Source organism: Hemiscyllium ocellatum, chromosome 1 (assembly GCF_020745735.1).
Source record: "Hemiscyllium ocellatum isolate sHemOce1 chromosome 1, sHemOce1.pat.X.cur, whole genome shotgun sequence".
Classification (NCBI taxonomy): domain Eukaryota; kingdom Metazoa; phylum Chordata; class Chondrichthyes; order Orectolobiformes; family Hemiscylliidae; genus Hemiscyllium; species Hemiscyllium ocellatum.
Window position 1 is genome coordinate 135,839,848 of NC_083401.1, and position 27,602 is coordinate 135,867,449.

General features: G+C 38.6%; 1 protein-coding gene across 2 annotated transcripts in view; it reads right to left on the reverse strand.

The window, feature by feature from the left end:
• Positions 1 to 27,602, reverse strand: part of fras1 (Fraser extracellular matrix complex subunit 1) — a 439,192-nt gene that overhangs the window by 220,036 nt on the left and 191,554 nt on the right. For both annotated transcript variants that reach the window (XM_060826343.1, XM_060826334.1), the window contains exons 10-14: positions 26,796 to 26,885; positions 17,348 to 17,386; positions 16,479 to 16,626; positions 13,593 to 13,736; positions 9,245 to 9,379 (exon numbers count right to left, since the gene is read on the reverse strand). In XM_060826343.1, the coding sequence (XP_060682326.1) occupies positions 9,245 to 9,379; positions 13,593 to 13,736; positions 16,479 to 16,626; positions 17,348 to 17,386; positions 26,796 to 26,885 (556 nt within the window). The remainder of the gene's footprint in view (positions 1 to 9,244; positions 9,380 to 13,592; positions 13,737 to 16,478; positions 16,627 to 17,347; positions 17,387 to 26,795; positions 26,886 to 27,602) is intronic.

Below are 27,602 nucleotides of genomic sequence, written 5' to 3' on the forward strand. Positions count from 1 at the left end.
CACCTATCTGTAACAGTGCCACACTTGATTATGTTAACTTGGTTCAACATTACTGCTTTAAACTTGACTAGCAGTATGATCTCTTGTCAGTTCTCTTGAACATTCAATATAACCAAGTGACCTTCATCTTTTACAGGCTGGGTTTACATCTTTAGAATGTTTGCCTTATTGATGATAAGGAAAATTGTAGGTGCCCACTAAATTCTGCTGAGACAGTTTAAACATTTCACTGTGGGATGTAAGCTGGCATAGCTGGCAAGGGCAGCATTTGCTGCTCACCTTACTTGACTTTGAGAAGGCGCCTTCTTGAACTGCTGTAACATATACGGTACAGATACACACACAAAGCTGTTAGCTTTGGAATTTCAAATGTTTAACCTAGTGACAGATGAAGGAACAGCTATATATATTTCCAAGTCAGGATGGTGTGCAACTGGAAAGTAATTTGCAGATGGCGCTGTTCCTGTGGGTCGACTGCCTTTGTTCTCCAAGGCAGTAAAGGTCGCTGGTTTGTAAATGTTATCCCAGGATCCTTGGTGAGTTAACATAGCGCATTTGTAGATAGTATACACTGCTGCCACTGTCTATCAGTGGAGGAAATAAGATGCTGAAGTTAGTGAACTGGGTGCCACTTGAATGGATTGCGTTATCCTGAATGCTGTCAAGCTCCTGGAGTGTTGTTGGAGTCGTAGTTATTCAGGCTAATTTCAACGAGAATTCCAACACACTCCTGGTCTGCACCTTGCAACTGGTGGAAAGACCTTAACAACACAGGAGTTGAGTGTCACACTGCATAAATTTCTAGTCTCTGGCCTACTCCTTGAGCCACACAAGACTGTTGAGTTCAGTTTCTTGTCAATTGTCATCCCGAGTATGTTAATAACAGGCAATTCAGTGCTAGTTATGCCACTGAAAGTGAAAGGAAGATGATTAGTTTCTCTCTTGTTGGAGACAACCAATTTTTCCATTTGGCTGGTGTGAATAATCGGAACATAGAAACAGCAGTAAACAATTCAGTTCCTTGAGCCTGCTCAGTCATTCAACAAGACCATGGTTGATCTGTGACCTGACTCCATGTGCCTGATGTTGCCCATATCCCTTGATACCTTTACTTTATAAGTACTTGTTTATGTCAGACGTATATATAACAATTGAATTAGCACACCTGCTATTTGAGAAAGTGTGTTCCAAAACTCCACTACACTGTGTGTGGAAGTGCTTTGGATCATTTCTCCTGAATGGCCTGGTCCAAGACCTTTTAACCAGTGGAAATAATTTATCTTTATCCATATTTCTTTTCTTGTTAATATTCTGAAAACCACAATTATAACCCATTAACCTTCTAAATTCTGGACAATAAAGGTCTATTATCTCCTCAAGAGTTAACTCTTGAAGTCACCCCTGTAAACCTGTGTCAAACTCCTTCCACGACCAAAATATCCTTACTAAGATGTGGTGCCCAGATTGCTCACAATACTCTCAGTGAGGTCTGACTATGGTTTTGTGTAACTGTGTCCCTATACTCCAGCTATTCAGCCAGTGTTCCATTAGCCTTCTTCACTATTTTCTGCACCTGCTCATGGATTTTCAAGAACTCTGTACTTAAACCCCTAAATCCTGTATTTGACTTATGCCTTATATATTAAAAAAAAACCTGATGTACCCTTTTTTGGTCCAAAATGCATAACCTCACTCCTGCTTATACTTACACTAAAATCCATCTGCCACAGGTTTGCCCATTCACCTAAACTATCAACATACTGTTATAATTTTATGCTATCATCAACAATGTATACAATAGTGCCCAATTTTATGTCACTAGCAAATTTGCATATTTGGCTTTTTATGCCATTATCCAAGTTGTTCATAGATACTGTGAATAATGGAGGACCGAACACAGATCTATGTGGGACTTGACTCGTCATAGAGATGTGCAGCACGGAAACAGACCCTTCGGTGCAATTTGGCTATGCCAACCAGATATCCTAACCTAATGTAGTCCCATTTGCCAGCACTTAGCCCATATCCATCTGAATACTTTTTATTCATGCACCCACCCAGAGGCCTTTTAAATGCTACAATTGTACCAGCCTCCACCACTTCCTCTGGCAGCTCATTCCATGCATGCACCACCCTCTGTGTGAAAAGTTGCCCCTTAGGCCTCACCTTAAACCTATGCCCTCAAGTTTTGGACTTCCCACTCCAGGGAAAAAACCTTTGTCTATTTATCCTATCCATGGCCCTCATGATTTTATAAATCTCTACGAAGGTCACCCTCAGCCTCAGCGGCTAAAGGGAAAACAGCCCCAGCCTACTCAACCTCTCCCTATAGCTCAAATACTCCAAACCCTGGCAATATCCTTGTAAATCTTTTCTGAACTCTTTCAAATTTCACAATATTCTTCCAATAGGAAGGAGACCCTAATTGCACGCAATATTACAAAAGTGGCCTAATCAATGTCCTGTTCAACCGCAACAATACCTCCCAACTCCTCTACTCAGTGCTCTGACCAATAACGGAAAGCATACCAAAAGCCTTCCTCACTATCCTATCTACCTGCAATTCAAGGAACTATGAACCTGCACTCCAAGGTCTCTGTTCAGCAACACTCCCTAGGACCTGACCATTAAGTGTATAAGTCCTGCTCTGATTTGTATTGCCAAAATGCAGCACCTCACATTTATCGAAATTAAATTCCAGCTGCCTTTCCTCAGCCCATTGGTCTATCTGATCAAGCCATCCTGCCAATTACTTTCCCATTCTTCGAACTCTGTTTCCTATCACTTAACCAATTTCCCATCCATGTTAGTAAATAGCCCTCAATTCTATGGGCTTCCACCTTAGCTAATCTTCTTTTGTGTGAGATTTTATCAAAAGCCTTCTGAAAGTCCATATAAATAACATCCATGGACTTACCTCTACCCCCCATCTTTGTCACCTCTTCAAAAAAAAAACTCTTGAGGTTTGTTAGGCATGTCCTCACCTCATGAATCCACGCTGGCTTTCACTGATTAACTAAAATTATTTAAGGTAATCAGTTAATGTACTGTCAATTATAGGTTCCAACAAATTCTCCACGGCGGATGTTAGGCTAACTGGGCCGAAATTCCGTGGTTTCCCTCTAACACCCTTCCAAAAGGGTGGCGTGACATGAGCAAATTTCCAATCCAGAGGTACAGCTCCTCAATCCAGGGAACATTACCAATACCTTAAGCATAAATTGTCAATGTGCTCTCATACCTGTGAGTGGAAGCAGTCAGGTCCTGGGGACTTGTCACTCTTTAGTTCTATTAATTCACCTACCACTGACAATTTACTGAAGCTAATTTTATTTAGACCCTGTCCTTTATCCTCTGTTGATTGCTTTGGCACTTGTAGCAAGCTATCCCCCTTTCAGCTATGAATATTGAAGCAAAGAAATCATTCAGCATGTCTGCTACTTTTTAAGGTCATTGACAATATCCCCACTCTCAGTTTTCAGTGGGCCAACAATACTCTTAAACCAGCTGCTTTCTCTTTATACAACCATAACATTTCTTCTTATTGCTTTTTATGTCCCTTACTGGTCTCCTCTCTTAAGCCTTTTTAGGTCCTTCTGTAAGCAGCTTTGCCATTTATCAGCTTAAGCTTGAATCTTTTCCAGATTTTGCAGCATATTCAGAATCTGAATGATCACAAATAACGCAAAACATTAGCAATCAGCGAACATTCTCACTTATGATGGAGAGAAAATAATTGATAACGCAGCTAAAGTTGGTTAAACCGAGGACATTACATCACTCGGGTGTTAGGGCACTTGTGGTGCAGTGGTAGTGTTCCTGCGTCTAATCCTTGAGGGCTATATGTTCCTGTTCCACAGCCCCTGAGGTGTCACAGCATCTCTGAACAGCTTACTCAAAAAAAAACTACCCTGCAGCATCTTGGAGCTCAGTTGTAGCGCGCCTGCCTCTAAGCCCGGAGGCCAGGGTCAAATCCAATCTTCTCCAGAAGTATGGCACAACATCACTGAACAGACCAATTAGGAGAAAAATAACTACAATATAACAGCTCTCATGTGTAGTGGGAGTATCCCTGAGGAACTTAGAACCAACATGTTCTAGAGTTGGGATGATCAGTCTTGAACTTCATAAATTTTTTTCTTTGTTCTATATATGACTCCAATCTGAGTACAGTGTCTCCTATTTCCATTGACACCAGTTTTGCGAGACATCCTTGATTCCATACTCAGTCAAATGCTGCCTCAATGTCAAGGACAGTCATTTACACCTCATTGCTTAAGGTCAACTCTTTTGTCCATGTTTGGAACAGACTACTATGAGAGAATGAGTCAAGTGGCAGAACCTAAGCTCCAAAACTGAACACTGAGACAGAATATTACTGAGTCAGGGTTTCTTGACAACACTGTCGATGGCATCTTCCAGCACTTCACTGACGATCAAGAGTATTCTGAAGGGGTAGTAACTGATGGGTTCAGATCTATTCTGCTCTATGTGTTCAGGACAAACATGGCAACTTTCCACATTGAGTAGATGGACGTATTAGTAGCTGTACTGGAACAGCTTAGCTAAAGGTGCAGCTAGTTCTGGAGCACAAGCCTTTAACAGTATTGCTGGAATGTTGTCATGGCCATAGCCTAAGCAGATGGGAGGTGGTAGAGAATGTCTTTCATCATTTAATACTATTTTATAGAGCTGGTTTCACGAATGATGACATAAGATACTATCAATTGACATTTAAAACTTGAACATAATTTGTAAATGAATATTTTAATGTAATTTTAACAAGTTTGAATAAGTTATTTTCCTTAACCTTGTTATAAAAAGAACAGACAATAAGATGGCAAAAATGTGCTATATCATCAGGGCAGAGAGTCTGACTGGAATCACGTACAACTTTCTTGCTCATTCATTATGAGGTTCCCACAGTTGTTGATGTAAAGCACCTTGTAAGGAATGCCACCATGTAACGGCTGAACCAATGTCTGAGCATTTTGTTTTACAAGTACAGAGCACTACAACATTATCATGCATCACAGACAACTGAATTCTTCACATTCATCATGGTTCCCCAGACAGGCAGCTAAAGCTGAGGCATAATCTCACTCTCAAATCCTCAGATCGCCTATCATAAGGAGAACAGCTGCTTCAGCATGTCTGATGCAATCACCAACCCATGCCTTCACTAGAGCAGAAACCCATGATATTCTTTCAGAGGAAGAGCTTCCAGACAGTTACTATTCTATGCTGCTAAAACATGAGCTAGAGGAATTGGAAAAAATAGAAAGGGGCATGAAGTTTACAGATATGATCCATTTCAAAGAATTGTGCACCTAACCAAGGCTGATAATCTCAATGCATGACTGTGGGAGTAACTGCCTTGCCAAAAGTCCTTCAGATGACATTTTAACTGACAGCAATGTCAGCTTTGGTGGATATACAAAAAATCCATTTCAGCACTATTCAAGAGAAGGAGAACCCTTTCCTGTTGCTTTGCCAAAATTAATTTTTCAATTAAATTCAGATTAACTAGTTATTCACATCATGTGCTGCTTATAAGGTTTGCTAAGCACTTCTGGCAGTCACATATGCCTACATAATCTTGGCTGGTATTAAAGCAGTATTCGACTGTCGAAAATGTTTTAGATAAGGTGTTCTACCATAGCCTGCTCAGGTGGATGTAGAAGATTTCAAGGCACCATTCAGATAAGAATAGAGCTTTCCTAATGTCTTAAGCTAAGTTTTCCTATTAACCAGTGCAGAATAATTGACTATTTATCTTAGCGATTTAGAAGGAATGCATGCAGTAATTAGCTACAAAGAATATGCACACACGGATTAGACTTCAAAATTAATTTAGTGGCAGTGGAATTATTTATACCTTTACGAGCATGTGAAATGCACTAAAGTCTTTTACTTCGATATAATAAGTATTAATAAAGCAAGTGTAATATATTTCCAATTTAAATGTAATTGTATGATTCTAAAGATTAAAAACATGATTTAAGTGAAGCAAAAATGCTGTGCAAGCAAGAGACTGAAAATAATTAGCAGCCATTTTGAGTCACATGGAAGTATTTATTGAATATTTGACATTGTTTTTTCTTGTACCTAAGCCCAAAATGAGCTATTTCACACTATGTTCAAGGTACATTCCAATTCAACTCAAATTAGATGTGGCATCAGAGTACTCAAAACATTAGACTCCACAAAACTACATCCAGTAGCTTAGAGGTGAAGGAGAAATAACAAAACTGCATTACTACATAAGGCTATCAATTTTTAAGAAGCATCTCAATGTGCTTCAGTTATTTCAAATATCACTGCAATCACTGCTGCTGAACAAGCACAGCACCTGTTTATCACATAACTAGGTCCCACAAACAGTTTTTAGATGAATGACAAATTAGCTTTTTTTGATCACATTGCTTGAGCTGGATGAGTTAACTTACCATAACGCAAAAAGCCACCAGAGTGGGTGGGTGTAGGGGTACAGAAAGGAATGCAGTGGTAGTAGGGAACAGTCAAGTGAGGAGATTGACACTGTATTTCTGCAGTGAAAAGCAAGTAATTGCTGTGTTGTCTTTCCAGTGCTCAGGTTCGATCTATCTGCTTTCGGCTGGAGAACTTCTTGCAGGAGGGAGAGGACATCAATATCAATTACATAGGCAGAAGTAGGAAAGAGGCTCTTCGTAAAACCTCAGAGGTAAACAACTCTGGATTACTAATTGCGTGCTTACCTGCATGTGATGTACCTTACTGGACCATCACAAGGTGCAGTTTCCAGTTGGCACTGGGAAAAGTGTAGCACTGACTTTGAGACAATGTTCAGAAAGGATGTAGCCACAGACACAGGTGTGGTCTGGTGGTTAAACAGCAACTAATGTCAGAGAATGAGATTGGATGATCAACGGAGTACGAGCCATGCAGAGTACAATGGGCACCATGGCTTTACGTTGCCAGTGAGGGGCATTGTCAGATTACTAATTGTTTCCTGGATACACAGCAACCTTTCAAAGATTGCAGAGATATAAAGGATATTGGTGTTTCCACATTGGTAGTACAAAGGTGTTCGCAGATGGAATGGTAAGATGGAGCCAGAATTGGATATCAGTGATGGGACGGGTTGGGAGATAATGGGACGAGAGAGTTTGGTGAAATACAGCAAGAAGGTTTGCTTGGCCTTGTAGTTTGGGATTATGGAAATGAGTGGTATAGTGGTGATATCACCGGATTAATAATCCAGGATTCCAAACTAAAGTTCTGGAGAAATGGATGAAGTGGCATATGGTGCATTGAGTTCGAATCCCACCATGATAGATAATGAAATTAAAAGTCAGTTAAATTCTGGAATAATGAGTTAGTCTGATGGCTACCATATAACCACTATTGATTATTGTAAAACCCAACTGCTTCACTAATGTCCTTTGAGGCAGGAAATCCTCAGTTGGCCCACGTTAGTGCAGACCCACAGCAATTTGATTGATTCTTAAACCATGGCAATTTGACTGCCTCATACCTTCTCTGTGGCTAGTTAGGGATGGCAATTAATGCTGGCCAAGTAAGTGATTGCTCACATCAAATTGATGAATAATAAAAAAAAATTTAAAATTCCCTCCTAAAAACCTGATATGACTCAGATCTACCAAAAGGATGTAAGATTCAGCTTGATGTTTCCATTGTCCATCAGTCTCAAACCAAAGGGCACTATTTTGAAACTAGGAGTCATACCTTTAGGCAGTTGAGTAGAATCTTCATCGCTGAGCATTGTGCAATTTTGGAACTCAAAGGGTAGTGAAAGTGGGGTCACTGGATAATTTTAAAACAGAAGTGTTTACATCCTTGTTGGGAAATAGAATCAAACATAATCAGGAGTAGGTGGGATTACAGAAGTTGAAACACAAAATATCAGCACCGATCTGGTTGAACATTGAAGCAGGTTCAAATGGCTGAACATTCATGCAACATCAACTAGCCACAAAAAGACATGACCCACTCTCACTAGTATCCTTACATATAGATAAGGAAGGACACCACTTCGACTGAGACAGCACATCCACCCTAGGACAAGCCAAACAGAGACACACACAAGAATTCCTAGAAGCATGGCATTCCAACCAGAACTCTATCAACAAACATATTGACTTGGACCCCACTCACCACCCCCTGAGAAAAAGAACAGGAAATGACATCACCAACATAAAGAAACCCAAACATATAAATAGAAAGCAGGAATCACCAGCAGTGCTTCGTCCGGAGGCTCACCAAAGATGTTACCTAGTATGGTGATGAAATGTCTGAAAATGAACCTTCCAGCTCAGTGAGCAAACACATATCCAGGGACCATCTGTATAAGGACCATCCTTATACAAAAAAAATACTTTACATATGGGGAAACCACACCAAAAAAAGTTTGATAATTTCCTTTTGATACTTAATAAATATTTTGTCAAGAGTGACAAAAGGACAATTCAACATGTGCATGAGCACAAGGTAGACATCAGACATCCCCACAATAGTTTGTTAGTGCCTGTGCTTATACAATTTATCAATTCAGTTTAAATCAAAAGGTTTTTAAAATATGATATTTCTACAAAAATTTTGTATTTCTTAGCTCTTTCTTACAACTGGAGAAAATTAGATTCACAAATCTGTATGAAGTATAGGGTAAAAAGTAAATCCAGGAAAACGAGATTCAAATGCCATATTTTCTTGTGAAAATCTTCCGCTTGATAGGCAGCCAAATAGAACCATGTTAAGCAGCTTAAAAACATTTAATGGAGCAAGACTTTTTTTTTAAAAAAGTTACTGACTGCATCTTGGCTTTGTGGAACAATGCCATCGAAAATGACACATGCACATTTCATTTATTGGAGGGTATCTGTGAAGTTGTCGTCTTCTCATATTTCAGTTCCAATTTTTAAAATCTTTTACGGCTTGCAAGAATTAACAGCTTCCTCCCTGAAGAACATATTGTTTTTAATAAATTATAATTTCTAAAGTATCATACATAGCCTTACAGAATTATGAATTGATATCATGGTTTGATGCCTGGGTTTTTTTATTATTTTAGAATTTAAATAAAACAAGGACAATGCAAACATTTGTAGAAATAAAAAATAACTAAGATGCCGTGACAACAATTTTGTACTGAAATGCATATCATTGAACAACAGACAGATGTTTATTGCATCTCACACAACAAAAGCAAACATGTGGTAGCAAACATTGGTTTTCACAGCCATACCTGAGCACTGCAATTGATCCTGGAACAGCCCCTCCCCACAGGAAGGTACACACTGACCAAACTCCATTAGCAGCGGCTCCTTACATGAAATGCATTCAAACTCATTTTGACAAGTGGCACATGTCTTGTCACAAGCTGCATTATAAAAACATAGTAAAGTACAAATTAGATCAGATGTTTCTTTGCAAAGGCCATACAGAAATAATTCAACACTCTTGGATTGGAACTAGTTAATGCCACCAGATCCTGTCCATCATCACAAGGTTCTTGTGAAACTGTATGAACACTATTCAAATCCCAATATGCATGAATCCAATGCAACTTTTTTTTTGGTTATCCTCCCTTGGCCCTAGCTGTGGCACTGAGGGATTTGGATATCCATGTATCTGAACTCAATAAGTTAGCAGTAAATAATTAGGAAGGCAAATATAATTTTTGTCTTTAATCCAAGAGGGATAGAGTATAAAAGTAGTAAAATCTTTCTACAACTATACAGTGCATTTGTGAAGTCACGTCTAGAGTACCGCTTACAGTTTTAATCTCCTTATTTAAGTAGGGACATGATTGCACTGGAGGCAATTCAGGAAAGATTCACAAATGTGACTCCTCGGATGAAGAGGATGTTTGTCCCGGGCTGAAGGAGTTGTTTTATGATGAAAAGTCGAGCAGACTGGCTCTAAAGCTTAGAAGAATAAGAGGCAACCTTATTCAAAAATAAAACATTTTGAGTGAGCTTGATAGAGTGGATGCTGAAAAGAATTTTCATCTTGTTTGTTGTAATCCAGAAAACCTTAAGATGGGAATCACAAGAAGCTATTTTCTCAGAGGGCTATTAATCTTTGTCATTTTCTTCCCTAAAGAGCAGTGAAGGCTGAGTCATTGATCTTTTTCAAGAGAGAGCTCAATAGATATTTGATTTACAAAGAAGGCAAAGATTATGGAGAGCAGGTAAGAAAGTAAAGTAAAGGACACAGCCAGACCTTATTATTGAATGGTGGAGTAGGCTCAGTGGGCCTACTCCTGCTTTATTTTTTTAAGTTCCTCTATTCACGTGGAATATGTTTTTTCCACTTCTGAGAAGATAAATTGCCTCTGCCAGTGTAACCTTGACAGCTTTTATAAACTATTTATGAGCAGGAGGTCAATCTGATTTTGGCTCCAACCACTTACGGAATATAAGCTCTGCAATTTCTTTGAAGAAGTAACAGTGAGGGTTTATTAGGATAGTGCAGTTGGCTTGTATATAGAGACATTCAAAAGACATTTAGCCAACAACAACTTACAAACAACAATCACCAAAAGCAGACAGACTGATTCTAGGGCAACTTTAAGCTCTGTTATTAAAGAAGATAATTCAATAAGAAGACTAATTACTTCACATTCTTGCCTAATCCAAATAACTTTCCGCCCCCTTGCTCATCAAGCAGTTAACTACCTCTACCTTAAAAAATGTTCACAGGCTCTGTCTCAGTCACGTGATCAGAAACTTCCAGGGACTCAAGTGAAGAGAAAATTCTTTTAAATGGGCGATTGTTTATTTGTAAATAATGACCCCATAATTATAAATTCTCCCACAAGACAAACCATCCTTTCCACATACACCTCAAAAAGATCCTACAGATTTTCATGTTTTAATCAAGTCACCTTCTACCCTCCTAAATTCCAGTAAGTTCAAGCCTACCCCCTGCCAACCTTTCCTCATAAGGCAACCCAACCAATCCAGGTATTAGCTTAGAAAAAGTTTTCGGAATCGTATCCAACAAATTAATGTACTTCTTTAAAGCACACAGTACTTGAGATGTCAACAATGACTTGTATCACTGAATAATACTGTTTATTTTCTACTCAATTTTATTCGCTATAAAGCATAACAGTTTATTAGCTTTCCTAATTCAATGTTGTACCTGCACACTAACGTTTTGCGATTCTGTACCAGGACACCCAGATCAATCTGCATTGCAAAGCTTTGTAATCTTTCACCATTTAGATAATATGCCTCTTTTTATAAATCTTTAATTCCAATTTTACATTTTCCACATTAATATACGATTTGACAGATCTTTGCCTATCCATGTAACCTATGTATATACCTTTGTCATCTCCTTTATGTCTTCTTCACAACTGACTATCCTGATTATGGTTGCGTTGTCAGTAAATTTAGCAATAATATGTTCGGTCCTTTCATCAAAGTCACTTGTATAAGTTGCAAACATTTCAAAACTTTTACATCCTTAAGTTTTTATTTCCACAATGGAGAACAATGCCCAATCACTCCATACTGACTTTTATCCATAATATGTATTAATTTCTCAAAAGATCTGTAATAATTTAGTTCAATTTGTGATTTCCATTTCACAAAACCACGGTCTTTCTGCCTACCTTCATTATTTCCTAAATGCTCCCCTACATCATTTTCAATATAACTATGATCCCAGCTATATTATTATTGGACAAGTCCAGTCCCAGACTGACACCTGGCTTGACAGATCACATTTTGTTTCTTTGGTTCTTAACAAGGGGTTCTTAACTTTGGTTTCTTAACTGAAACACAAGCACACAACGTTGCAGAATTAGTTTTAATTATGAAAAATGTTACAATGCAAAATAAATGAAAGTAAAATAATTTTTATTCTATTAAAATAATTAAAAGAACCCAGGCTGACAGCTTTGCAAACAATGGTCATGCTGTAAGAACTATTTACATAAAACACACTAAGATTGCAAAACACATACTAAAGACAGCACTCCATGAACCTCAACAGCATCTCAAATATTCAAGAAAATTTCCTTCTTTATCCCACATGAAATTTGACTGAGTTGTGATTTCAATTCTGCTCCTTAGAATTTGATACCCTTTTGATTCATTGTAAAACTGAGTTTAGATTTTCCTGTTCTCTGTTCTAAATTTCATGCATTTAATATTATATCACTGGCCCATTGCAAGAAATTCCTTAATAAATGGGAAAAATTAACTCCCCCGTTTGTCGTATTTCAACAATTCACAATGTTAAACACTGCTACCATATTGTGCCATAATAGTTCTGGTTTGAAAAAAATTAATAACCAATTTTTCAAGTTTTACTTCATATTTGCATTTTCTCTTATTCTGTCAGCTTCCCCACAGTTTCATCAGTGCAAACCGTTGCCCTTAATAGACCCTTACTATGGACCCAAAATCCCTCAGTCCTTCTAGAGCACCAAATCTAGTATGATCCAGAATATAATTCATATTGTTGATATTTACTGAAATGCATCACATCACATTTGCCAACACTGAAGAATATCAATCACTATTTACATCATGACCTTATCATTTTCACCCTTAGCAGCTTGCTTTAGTCTCATAAAGAACCAATTGTTGTTGAAGCCAAAAATCACACAACACAAGGTTATAGTCCAACAGGTTTATTTGGAAGCACTAGCTTTTGAAGTGCAGTTCACCATCAGGTGACAACCACCTGATGAAGGAGCAGCGCTCCAAAAGCTAGTGCTTCCAAATAAACCTGTTGGACTATAACCTGGTTTGAGAGATTTGTGTCTTTGTACATCCCAGTCCAACACCAGTATCTCCAAATCATAATTATTGTTGAGAATTCTCGATGTCATTCTGTTGAAAAGTATTCTTAAATCAACTATGGTGATTATTTCAAAAAATGAATTCAGTAAATTTTGTCAATAATGATCTGTTCTCTACCTATATGTGTTGCAAGTTCATGTTTACCTAAAAACTGAAATCCCTGTGAGCAAAAATTTTAAAAGCAAGTCTGCAACTACTTAGATCTTCTCTTTTAAAACCACTGCCAACATTACAGCTGTCCAGCACATATCGGCACTAGGTAGAGCTCCGGACTATTCAAGATTTAGTGGCTACACACAAATTAACTAATGGTTCCTACAGAACAAAAGAATGAGTGAAATTTCTTGACAAAGTTGATGCTCATCTTAGACATTTTTGTAAATCACAAAAATAATGAGTTTTCCTGAAATACATAATGAAAAAAGGGTGAAGCTTTACTGTTAAAAACATCTGTTAGATTAGACAACACAAGAGATGAACCAGGTATAAGTAGTATCACCACATATATTCCCATTTTCACAAAGGAGAAACAAAAAATTGATATTAGGAATTCATTATTTTGAGACTCCAACAGCACAGTGGTTTAATTATTATCTTAACCAGGAGAACTTGTTCATTGAACATATGGCTTGGCAAAATATTCCACATTGAGCCATGCAAACTACTTCAGTCAGCATAGGTTCCAGGTGCTTGAAATATCCTCGAGTATTCTCAGTGTTACAAGTGGGAATTTCAACACAAACAGAGGGTTCAGATCTATACATCACATACCTCTACAGAGTCCACCTTCTTTGTAGAACCCAGGCTGACAGCTTTGCAAACAACGGCCATGCTGTAAGAACTTGCTCTTATCAGAGCAGATGTCACAATGATCAGGAGAATGTGTGCATGTCAGGCAATCGGCATGGCACTGAACTGAAAAATAAATATTAAAATCAAATCACCTGAATATTTGCAATAGTTCAACAACATATGCCCACAGAAATTCTGGGGTCAAACATTGCCATGCCAAATTACAGAGAGTAAGGAGTGAGGTAGTTGTAGAGACATTGTTACTGGGAACTAAATTTGGAGAGTAACTTTGTGAGAGTGAGGAGTATTGGATACTGTGAACTGGGGAGGATGGAAGAACAGACTGGGAAACGTCTATGTGAAAAGGAGAACGGGCAATGCCTTTATGAAGAGAAGAGGTACCAGAAAGATAGGCAGTGAGGAAAATGTGTTTCATTGTCCGGTTGAGAAACCAAATATATTTGGTGTGTTTGTAATTTAAAAAGTTATAAATTATGAATTCTATAACTGTCAAACTTAATCAGCCTGCTACTGTGTGTAAATTTTCAATTGCCCCGGAGATCCATCACACTACCAAAGAAATAAACAAAGAATTTGCAAACATATGTTCCACTGCACTTTTACTCTAATTATTTGTGGAAACTCTCCCTATCTATTGCTTGAATAGCATCAGAACGGAACTAGAAACAATATAAATAGCCAATTCTACAATTGCTTAAGGAATTCTGATTTAGTTGCTGAATGGAGATTTGAAATGTCAGGCACCTGCATGCACTGCTATGGGAGATCAACATGAACATTCTCAAGCAGCACAAAAAGGTTGGCGAGCACCTGAAAAACAGGTTCACAATTACGGCAGGACCACATTTGAGAACCCACATGGTCTGGCACAATGGGCCCCTTTTCCAGGGTTAATAAGAACATGCCAAGGTATGTATCATGTACAAAGTGATGGACATACCCACAGGAGCCCATGATGTTGAAACAACCAATTAATCTTGCAGTGAGATAGCTGGAAGGTTGTAAAGGCTAGTGATTTACTGTATAATGATGGGGAAATAAAAGTGCTGTAAACTAGAAAGTCAATTTTACAAATTCCTGATTCTGACATGGAGTTTCACTGGTGGTGGCATATATAGGGAATTAGAGCAACAGATTTCAGTCCAATTTGCAACTTGGTCTTCTGGTGGTTGTCAATCCAAGTTGTGGACACAAATATTTAAGATTTCCGCAATTTCTTTTAAAATGTGAGTTTGCCTTTAAAAATATGCTTTTACCAGATATGCCAATGCTTACGCTCTCTTCTGTAAGATAGGAAGCTCGGCATGGATATCATGGTGTTAACGAATCCAACAGACATTTATTACAACTATCTATTATGGAGAATTATTACATTCCTTAGACATGTGTCTGGGTTAATGTTTAGCTGCTGATTTACATCAGAGGAGCATAAGTCTACTTAAGCGTTATGCTTCAACTGATCCAAGATAAGATGGTTAGCACTGCTGTCTCACAGCGCCAGAGACCCCGGTTTGATTCCAGCCTTGGGCCACTGTCTGTGTGGAGTATGCACATTCTCCCCTCTACTGCATGGGTTTCCTCCGGGTGCTCCCGTATCCTCCCACAATCCAAAGATGTGCAGGTCAGGTGTACTGGTCATTCTAAATTGCCCATCTACGTCATTTTATCTTTGAATTAAATATAAAATTATCTAGATTTCCCATCAGCAGAGTTGTGTTATGTAGATTTTCAACCATTTCTCGAGTGATCCCCTTAATTGCCCAATTTCTAAAATGCATTGGATTTTTTTCATGCATTTAACTTTTAAAGGATTTCTCTGTTAAAGATTAAACTTGGATCCAGTACAACAAGGTAGAATACTGTAACTTATACCAAAAAAACATACTTGTTCCTTGTTCAAGGTATTTGAACACATCTGACCATTTACTTGGGCAGATGTATAAAAATTCCTGGTAGAAAGTGAGATGCTGAGACCAGCACAGCCACTCACAAGGCTGATCGAATGGAGTCCACAGGAATTACACTGACTCCAGTAGGATTTCTAGGTAATTTTTTCCTAGGCCAACATGTCATCATTATTTTAAATCAAAATATAGAAGCATTGACAATCTATTTTACAAGGCTGTCAGGAAAATTATGATTTGAATTTACCATGTTGATTGTCAAATAAAATTCACATGTATTGTCGTTTTTCTATAAAAAACGTATAATTTTGGTCAGTTAAAATGTTCAGTTGCTAAACTCAAACACTTTAAATAGACATAGATAATCATTCTGCTACCATAAGTTTCAATCATAACATCATTTCACATAATTCTGATCCTTCTTTATACCATACCCCTGTAAAATAAATGGCTTTGCACAACATGTAGATGTTTTTAATAACTGAATGACTTAATTTTGTAATCATTCAGCTTCTAAGTAACTTAAACAAACTCAATGTTGAACATCTTGTTTTGGAGCACAATAGTATAACCATGGAACCAAGGCAATACTGTTTTAAACTTGGCATTCACAGCTTTATTTTAGAAGTCTTTATTTACATTATTAAAGGAAGTGACATGCTTGGGTGGTCAGGGACACACACAATGATCTAAGTACAGACTTGCAACATACACTTCTGCCAGCAGTGCTTTTCTTAAACGTAAAAAACAAATGTGGATATTTGCAAATGATGTGGGGCCAGGAGGTAAGAAGGATAATCTGCAGTTAGGTTGTAACCATCTTTCTGAAATGTTTGAAATAAAATTCATATTACAAATTTTTATCATGTAAAATTCTTCACTTATTCATATTTTTCTCCAATCATTCTTAACAAAGTCTCCCTGCCAGAGATATACAAACCTGGTTGGCATTCTGGGCAACATTCTCCCTTTATTTTGACAGCAAGGGTTCCAACAGGGCACAAAGGGCAGGAGCGCTTATAACAGATCACCTGCGAATTTCTGCATTCACATTCTTTACAAGGCCCTTCCTTCCATTTTTCTCCATTCTATTTTTAGGAAAGATTTTTAAAATTATGAAGCATTTTATCAACAAATTATTTGAATCTAAAATTTATCCAGAAGTCAATATGCATAAGAAGTACTGACATGGCAAATGTGTTACTTCTGTTGTGATATTAGGCAATTTATCCCATACTGTACTGCATTAAAAGTAGCAGACCAAACATTAAATGGAATGACATGGATAACATTCTATGCCTATGAGAATCCCCTTAACTACCATATTTGTGACATTACATTTGACTTGTCTTAAAAGAAGAACTGGAATCTTTATTGCTTAGGATATTAAAATGCTTCTCATTTCAATCTCTATTCAGGAGAACTGCTCTCACCTTATATAAAGGCAGCAGATGTCAACAGCTATAAAAGACAAAGATAACTACTCTGAAAGGAAGTATAAATAGATGTGTGGATTTCTTGGTAAAACAGCAATAATCATAAACATAATCCCCACAGTTGCAGCATAAATACTTTGTGATAAAAAGGTATTTGGACTACTTAATCATGGTGAATCTGCAACTGGCTTTTGGTATAATCTCAAAAGAATCTACAGCTCTCTGTTGCCTCTCTGCAGATGGACAGTTTAAGAACCTTCATCCAAACAGCTGCATTGCTGATTAAACAAGTCTTCTTTCACCTCTGATAGTGCTTTATCGTGAACTGCATTTTTACTCAAATACTGAATGACCCAGATTGTGATCCACGTACCTGCAGATGTTTTTCACCTTTCAAATCTGAATGATGTGCCTGAGGCAAAAGAAAGCAATTAGATACAAATTATGCACAGAAGTTAAATAACATTTTCTTCCGTTATAAACATGAACTTCAAGGTGGTCATTTGTCATTTTCAGCAAGTAGTTGCTCATCTGGTGGAATGCATCGTTCACTCATTTAAAAAACCATGCAGTTTTTTTTCTACCAAAATCAATGGAATGTTAATTGGGTGGATTTTTAATCAGACATTGCTGCATTTGATTTGATTACCACTCATGGTAAAAATGAAATCTTACATCTTTACATATTTCATACTTTCAAGACAGGTCTGTGTTTTCAATTATTTTTTGTACATCCTTACACAAAGGCTTTTATATTGGGAGAAATTGGTGACAGGTCACTAAGTACAGAATGTTACTACACTTCTCGACTCAACAAGGTGCATTTGCACAGACTATTTTGTTGTACAATACTTCCAAATTATGCTTTTAACTCTGCTGCATGTTTGCACAGTAATGTGCATTATAAATTGTTTATACGTCAAAAACTTAATTTATTTTTTCTTTCACTGACCAAAGCCTTATTCTGGAAATTGCAAATTTGGCCTCATATAAATCATCAAGTGGATCAACAGGAGGAGAAATTTCAGCAAAATATACGGAACTAATATCACAAACTCAAAATGCCATGTTACAATATTGCTCAGGACAGATTTTTAATAAAGCAACCATGAAAATATTTCTTTCAAGATTAAATATCTGATAAAAATCCTTAATAATGTTTCATTATTAACAAGGAAAATTACTGAAACAAGTCGAGAACCAAACTAGATTTTTTTGGTAGCATTTACCATGACAGATTTCCCTGATTAAAGCATATTTCGCCATATCCAAGCAAATTAAAAATGAGGCAGCAAGGGTTACATTTGATAGGATTTATTAAGGTAATTGATTAAATAAACCAGCCAAAACAGCTAACTTAGAATACGAGGGTTGCTATTTTTTATTGGATTGCATTCAGGACTAACAGCCACACTATATTGTGCCAAAGAACTGCAGAAATTTCCCTTCCTCTGAGGGCGAACACCCTCAACCATTTTCTAAATTGTTAAAATTATCAAAACTGTCCATCTGTGTCCTGGTGGTTACATCTATTTTATTGGATCAACCATGTGACACTGCAGTTGTCCCACAAAAAGTAACTCAACCCCGTACTTCCCAAATTCTATCATGTGCAAGGCACAAATCATGAGTGTGATAGACTACTTTTCACATGTCTGGATGAGTGCAGCTCAAACATTCAAAACAAAATAACCCTCTTCATCACCACCCTATCACTTCATACATTGACTTCCTTTAGCACTGCTACCAACGCGTCAATGTATACCTTGCACAACATAATAATGCATAAACCTAACTAGACTTTTATGATAGCAGTTTCCAAACCTGCAGCCTCAACCACCTTGAAAAATAAACACAGCAGGTGCATGCTAACACCGCGTGCAAGTTCTTCAAGTCAAATGCCATCATGTTTTGTGAATGTAGACTATTCTTTTATTAGCACTTTGCAAAATTTGGACAGGCCTCCTTAACTGAAATACGAATGCAATGATACGACATGAACTGCAGCAACTCAAGAAGCTGGCTCATTACAAATTTGTTAAAAGCAACTTGGAATGCTCAATAAATGCTGACCTTGTCAGCACTACCCATATCTCATAACAAAATAAATGGAAAGCTTTACCAATTTCACGTGAGCAATCAAGGAATATTTTAAAGACCTTCCATTATTACTGCATTGTGGAAATCTGCCTCTAAAGTACGTGTGGAAAAAAAAGTGGAGGTAAAGGCACTTTCCAGTTAGCTTCAGCATTGAACAGCCTATTTCCAAAAGCACTACTAAAACAGGGACAACTCTTGTCATGCTGAGCTGAAAATGTGTTGCTGGTTAAAGCACAGCAGGTCAGACAGCATCCGAGGAACAGGAAATTCGACGTTTCGGGACGGAGCCCTTCATCAGGAAGGGCTCCGGCCCGAAACGTCGAATTTCCTGTTCCTCGGATGCTGCCTGACCTGCTGTGCTTTAACCAGCAACACATTTTCAGCTCTGGTCTCCAGCATCTGCAGACCTCACTTTTTACTCTTGTCATGCTGACCAATGCACATGAAGTGTTAGGTACATTTGTTTAACTGAAGCTGTTTTTGGATTGTTCAATATCTTTGTGCTCATGTGGACTGCCCTTCAGTGTGGTCTCGCACAGCCAGTGGCTGGAAATACCAGTTTCTAGAGGGCTTTCCAGGCTGCCTGTCTTCTTAAACACCAGCAGTTTTATGTTTCCCTTGTAATTGCAGAACAAACCTCGTCTGTCAGGAAAAGCTACATCTCTATCAAGCAACGATGGATGCATCACAAGACATAGATTTCGAAGCAGCAAGATCCTGAAACTGCATAATTATTGCTGATCCAGTATATAGCAATACTGAGCAGCTTTTAATTTCTATATGTAGTTATTGATATGCAGCAGACATTTACCTCACTGCTTACTCCCAAAAGTTAACGATTTTAAGAAGCAAATAACTAAGCAGGAGAAAATATATATGAAGAAGAAGCATCAAAGGAAAGCCTAGTGAGCACAAAGACATCATTCAACATGAGGAGAAAGTCAGGATTGCAGATGCTGGAGATCAGAGTCGAGTGCTGAAAAAGCACAGCAGGTCAGGCAGCTGAGAAGCAATAAAATTGATGCTTCGGGCATCAACCCTTCATCAGGAATTCCTGACGAAGAGCTAATGCCCAAAACATTGATTCTCCTGCTCCTCGGATGCTGCCTAACCTCCTGTGCTTTTCCAGCACAACACTCTCATCATTCAACATTAGTGAGAATAAAATATAATTTAACTGAAACTCCAAGTATCTTGTTTTTTTTTGATGAATCAGAATTAAGCTGCAGTGATAGTCATGGAATTTGAAGACCAGAGAGGACCACTTGAGAGGGTACTTTACTGTCAAGGGGGGTGGGCACATGTAGCTGTTTGACACACTGGTCAACTTGAAGTGATTAAATAAATGTATTCTAGTGTGCTGCTTATACTATATAAGCAGCTCCCTGTGCAAACAAGTGTACAATCTCCTGAGTGACACTCATTTTCCAGTATGCCCCATGCCATGTTGAAAAGGAGAGAGACTCAGCAGGTGACAATAATTTTGGACAACTTTAACAGTTTGTATTGCAGCACTTCCCACAAGGTTCCAGGCATCTAAAACTTTTCTTCAAGATTCTTACAATCTAGCCCATTCAAGCTCTTGTAGTCATGTCTAAGTTGTAATACTGTTCTTCCAGTCTTATGTATTAATCTATCAATTGGGTAAGCTATTATGATGGGTGGAACTTGGGATGAGTAGTCATCCCCTTCTCTTGCTGGGAATGAAAATAATGAGAGGAGCATGGATGGTTGAAAATGAATAACTGCCAGGACAGTGGACGTTCATTGAAAAATTCCATAATCATTAGTCACATATTTGCTGCATCTATATGCGATGGAGTGGCATTAGGATAGGTGATTCTGAAACTACATGTGTTCCATTCATAATATCTCACCAACTAATCAGCCTTAATGATGTTGGTCAAGGGATATTTTGTTGTCCTCCAGTTCTTTCTTGAAGGATGCCATGAGATCTTTTATGGTCAACTGAGAGGAGATTAGGTCTTGCTTTAACATGTCAGCTGAAAGACAGTGCTTACAGCAGTAATGAATTGTTAGCCTATATCATGTGCTCAAATGCACAGCGAGGCTTGAATTCATAACCTTCTCAGTCTGAGACAAATGTGTGACCACTGGACCAAGGTTGACACCTGTGTGCGTGAATACGCTGACATAAGAGGGTGTTAAGAACTAAGTTAGACATTTAACTAACAGAATCAGATGTCAATGGTTTATAATTGTTTACCTGTAGTTAGAAATTATTTGCTTACAATAAATAGTAATTCTTGTTAAGTACAGGAACCTGGCCCATGTTTTCTATTAACCCAAATCAATCAGATAGATAAATTGGGGATTTTGCATATTTTAATAAAATGTTTAACTATTGTGATTACTTCAGGAATGGAGGCTTGATTTCCAGTGTGTTACCTGAATGAGAAGTAACAATAGTTAAATCTACTTCAAGGAGGACTCTGAGTGGCCAGAACGGGAATTTGTAGAGGTTGGGTGTTCCCATGTATCTGCTGCACTTGTCCTTCTAGATGGAAATGGGCATGAGTTTTGAAGGTGTTGCCTGAGGATCTTTGTAGTATTTCTACAGTAGATCTTATAGATGGCATACACTGGTGCCACTGAGCATGGTAGAAGAGGGAGTGGTGTTTGTGGATGTGGTTCCAATCAAGCGGGGCTGCTTTATCCCTTGATGATGTTGAGTTTCTCGAATGTTGTTGGAGCTGCAACATCCAGGCAAGTGGGGAGCATTCCATCACACTTCTGACTTGAGACTGAGAGAGTTGGAATAGCTCAATCAGGGAAGATTCTGAGAGGGTGGTACGTGTATGGAATGAGCTGCCAGAGGAAGTAGTGGAGGCTGGTAAAATTGCAACATTCAAGATGCATCTGGATGGGTATATGAATAGGAAGGGTTTGGAGGGATATGGGCCGGGTGCTGGAAGGTGGGACCAGATTGAGTTGGGAAATCTGGTTGGGATGGACGGGTTGGACCGAAGGGTCTGTTTCCATGTTGTACATCTCTATGACTAGAGGGAGAGGTGATTTGAAATTTTCTTACTGTTTTTCTCTTCCCACTGTACATAGATGGTTATTAATTTTTCTTCTCCTTTTTTAAATAATCTCTTAGCTAAGCCTGGAACTGCTTATTTTCCTGATGTTACAAGCAATCTGACAAATAAAGTTCAATGCTATATAGTTTAAAAATGGCTCAGACAAACTAGGTATTTCAGTCATGTGAATGAGGCACTGGGTTGAGATATTCAGCTGACAATTTGACTTTGATGTTCCTTTATAAGAAACCATTGTGTTTTGTAGTGGATCTGTATGGAAGCATTTGCCCCAAGTCAGGCAACAATGGGTTTCAATGGCCTCCTTTGTTTGTAACATCTGAGCCACACATCCTGTCTAGTAATCATTCATGTTTATTGGCTGTTCATACAAGGACAGTCACATTCCAGGAGGTAATGAGCTCACATCTGATGTGGTATTTCCTTGAAACGTATGGAAGCAGAGAATTTGCTCATTCTGAAATCAACAGCAGTCCATTGTAAAACAGTAATTAAAAAGACAATATAGTTTTTTTTTAAATCATTCTCTTCCTCACCTTGGGCTTAAACCTATAATGTTCTCCTTTATTTCATTTGTTCAATTGTTTTCATGAATACATTGTTTTTACTTAAGGAGACACACTTCGACATTCAATCTTTGGAACTGGAGATTGGATATACATATTAAAATCTCAGATAACGTGTTACTCCCTGTTGCAGGGTCAAGAATGTCAGGGTGCAAGTGCAGACTACTCTGAAAAGGGAGAGCGCCCAACAGGAGGTCGTTGTGCACATTGGCACCAGCAACATTGGGAAAGGGATGGCATTGGTACCAGCAACATAGGGAAAGGGATGGAGGTTCTGTAGAGGGAATACAGGAAACTAGAAAGGAGGTTAAAAAAGTAGGCCCTCGAGGTTGTAATATCTGGACTACTACTAGTGCCATGTGCTAGTGAAAGAAGGAATAGTAGGATACAGCAGATGATATGTGCGGCTGAGGAACCAGTGCAGGGGGCAAGGAGTCAAATTTTTAAACCACTGGGATCTCTTCCGGGGTAGAGATGACTTGTATAAGAGGGACTTTTATAGGTGACTTCACCTGATGAAGGAGCAGTGCTCCGAAAGCTTGTGATTTCAAATAAACCTGTCTGGCGTTATGTGACTGCAGACTTTGTCCACCCCAGTCCAACACAGACACTTCCACATCATGAGTATAAGGGTAGTAGGAGTATACTTAAGAAGGAAATCGGGAGGGCAAAAAGGGAGTACAAGATAGCTTTGGCAAATGGAATGATGAAGAATCCAAAGCAATTTAAGTATGTTAAGGGCAAAAGTGTAGCTAAGGAGAGTATAGGATCCCTTAAAGATCAACATGCCATCTATGTGTTGAATATAGGAAACTGACGAGATACCAAATGCTTTTCATGTCAGTATTTACCATGGAAAATGACATGGAAGCTAGGGAACCTGGGGAAATAAATACTATTGTCTTGAAAAGAGCTCATATTAAGAAGAGGCGGCGCTGGACATCTTAAAATGCATAAAAGTGGATAAATCCCGAGGAAGTGATCAGGTGTTCTCCAGAGTGTGTCAGAAGCTAGGGAATGATTGCTGGGCCCCTTGCAGAGATACTTGCATCATCGATATCACGAGTCAAGTGCCAGAAGATCAGATATTGGCTAATGTGGTGCCATTACCTAACAAAGGTTGGAAGGAAAGGCCAGCAAACTATAAACTGGTGAACCTTACATCAGTGGTGGGTAAATTGATGAAGGGGATTCTGAGGGACAGAATTTACATGCATTTGGGTAGGTAAGGACTGATTAAGGATAGTCAACATGGATTTGTGTGTGGGAAATCATGTCTCACTAACTTGATTGTTACTTTTTCAAAAAAACTCCGAGATTGATGAGGGCAGAGCGGTAGACATTTTATACATAGATTTCAGCAAAGCATTCAACAAGATTCTGAATGGTAGACTGGTTAGTAAGGTCAGATTATATTGGATCGAACAGGAGCTAGTCAATTTGAATAGAAGCATGGACTATTTTCTAAATGGGGAGAAAATTCAGAAGTCTGAAGGGAAGAGACTTGGTTGTTCTAGTCCAGGATTCTCTCAAGGTAAACTTGCAGGTTGAGTCAGTAGTTAAGAAGGCAAATACAATGTTAGCATTTATTTTGAGGGGACTTAAATATAAAAGCAGGGATATACTTCTGAGGCTTTATAAGGCTCTGGTCAGATTACATTTGGGATATTGTGTGCAGTTTTGGGCTCCATATGTCAGGAAGGATGTACTGGCCCTGGAGGAAGTCCACAAGAATGGTCCCAGGATTGAAAAGCTTATCATGTAAGGAATGTTTGAAGACTCCGGGACCATACCTGACAGAGTTTAGAAGGATGATGGGGATTTCTAATTAAAACTTCTAGATTGCTGAATGCATGGAGAGAGTGGATTTTGGGAAGATGTTTCCATTGGTAGGAGATGTTAGGATCCAAGGGCACAGCCTTAGAGTAAAGGGAAGACCTTTCAGAATGGAGATGAGGAGAAACTTCTTCAGCCAGAGATTGGTGAATCAGTGGAATTTCCTGCCATAGAAGGCTGTGGAGGCCAGGTCATTGAGTATATTTAAAACAGGGATAGATAAGTTCTTGATTGTCAAGGGGATCAAGAGTTACAGGGAGCAAGCAGGAGAATGGAGATGAGAAACTTATCAGCCATGATTGAATGGCAGAGCAGACTCAATGGGCTGAATGGCCTAATTTATGCTCCTATGTCTTATGGTTCTGAAATTGGCTTGAAACGTAAGAGGCAGAAAGTGGTAGTGGGGTGTTGCTTTTCAGACTGGAGGTCTGTGCCTCAAGGATCGGTGCCAAGTCTGCTGTTTTTCATCATGTATTTAAATGATTGAGATGTGAATACAAGAGCCGTGGTTAGCAAGTTTGCAGATAACACCAAAATAGATCACTATTTCAGAGTACAACGGGTCCTTGATCAGATGGGCCAATGGGCTGATGAGTGGAAGATGGAGGTTAACTTAGATAAATGTGAGATAATGCATTTTGGTAAGGCAAACTAGGGTAGGACTTACAGAGTTAACGCCGGGGTCCTTAGGAGTGTGGCCCAATAAAGAGACCTAGGGATGCAGGTGTGTGGTTCCTTCAAAGTAGACAAGGTGGCAAAGAAAGTATGTGGCACGCTTGCTATAATTGATCAGAGTGTAGCAGTTGGGATGTCATGTCGCAGCTGTATAGGACATTGATTAGGCCATTCTTTTAGAATACTGCATACATTTCTGGTCACTGTTCTATCGGAATAATGTTGTTAAACTTGAGAGGGTTTTGATAATATGTTATTGGGACTGGAGAGTTTAAAATTATAGGGAGAATAAGTTGGGGCTATGTTCCTTGAAGCTTGGGAGGCTGAGGGGTAACCTTGTAGAGGTTCATAAAATCATGAGGGGCATCAATAGGATGCTGCTGCAAATGTGTTGCTGGTCAAAGCACAGCAGGCCAGGCAGCATCTCAGGAATAGAGAATTCGACGTTTCGAGCATAAGCCCTTCATCATCAATAGGATGAATAGCCAAGCTCTTTTTCCTCGGATGGGCGAGTCCAAAACTAGAAAGCATAGGTTTAAGGTGAGAGGGGAAAGATTTAGAAAGGTCCCAAGGGGTAACTTTTTCATAGGAAGCGGTCGTGCCTGGTATAATTACAACATTTAAAAGGTATCTGGGATGGGTATATGAATAGAAACAATTTAGAAGATATGGGCCAAATGCTGGCAAAAAGGATTAAGTCGGATTGGGATGTCTGGTTGCTGCAGATGAGTTGGACTGAAGGGTCTGTTTCTATGCTCTATGACTACCGACCAGAGATCCAGATACTCAAACTCCAGGAAGCAGTTGCAGAGTTGGATTGTTGGAATATATTAATCAATGCAGCAGCACCACTCACCCAATTGTCAGCAATAATTGTGCAGTTGAGCAAAATGCAATCAGAAAGCCTCCTCTCTTTCTCCCCCGGAACCTCTATCATCCACCTGACTTCAGCCCTTTTTTTCAGTCTGTACATCTCTTCAGTCCTTAGTATGGTTGGCTTTGGTTGGGAGTCCTCCATTCTCAGCTCTGTCTCCTCCTTTGGATATTCTCCATTGCACACTCATTACCTGGATAATTATGGCTCTGAACTAAGTTTTACTCCTCTGAAAACAGAAGCAATGCTATGTTATGTGGAGGAGGAAGGGGGCATGGAGTGGCATATTATGGCAAATCTTGTTGGCTGCTGCCAAAATCTGGATTTCTTACAAGTCAAATTCCTTCCTAAATCACTGGTGACAGCACCAGCATGATCAGAAAGTGTCAATCAGTGTCTTCTGGAATTAAAAAAGAATGTTTGAATACCCTGAGATGCATCAAGTTCCAGCCCAGACCTGCAAGTTCAAAATGTAGACAACAGCTTTGACATTCGGTATGCTTTTATGCAAAGAATATCAGGAGTTTGCAAGCAAAACCAATAAAGTTTGTGCATTTGACCTACATAATCACTCTGGGTTTAATGTAATCTAACTATACCTTCGTTAGGTCTGCTTTACCACAATCAGTTAATATGCATGCACATAACTATACGTGGATTGAAACATCCTCCATTTGGGTTTTTATATACATATTGAAAGGGGCTCACCTCTTTAACTTGCTCTTTATAAGTACAGTAACTGCCAAGTGACACACATTCAGGACAACATTTTCCAGCTAAATGAAGCAACTCCTCACCCTGCAGAAAATAACAAACATTTTCTCAAATCAGATAATAATTTACATATATTATACCATAAGTGTGAAAATGTGGACTGGCAAAGAAACACAGTAATATAAATTATTTAATCCCAAAATCCTTGGAGATCTGCTTCATTGCAGAGTGTGAACATCACTAAAGTATGGGCAGGATAGGTTTTAATCATGGTTTGGGTTAAATTTTATTAAATGAGCTCCAAGCACAAAGATACCACACTGTGGTATCAGTGCTGGGTGAGCTGAGAATAGAATGTTAATTACTGAACAAGTGCCAAGATATATTTTGAAGATGTCCAGAGTCCCAATGAAAAAGACACTTCAGCATAATGAAAACCTAAAGAGATAAAGAAACCAAAATTCCGGAGGCCAATCTTGGCTGATCGTGCATGTGGAAAGGTCAAAGAACAATTAGCATAATATTACGAATGAATAATTCTAAGGGTAATTGAAATGTGGCCTGTGTTGCCCATAATATGTTTGAATATTAACGCTGCATGTTTACACTGTATCTATATGCACTGTAAACGCATTTACTTTCCACAATTTATCATATAAAAAGTGATAGTACATTAGATGTAGGAACTTTTAAGTAGTTTTGATGAAGCCTTTTTAAGCAGTCAGAAGACTATTCATGGTAGTTAACTAATTGAGTGTGCAAGTGACATTAATCTCATAACTTCTGCACGTTTGGCTGGTG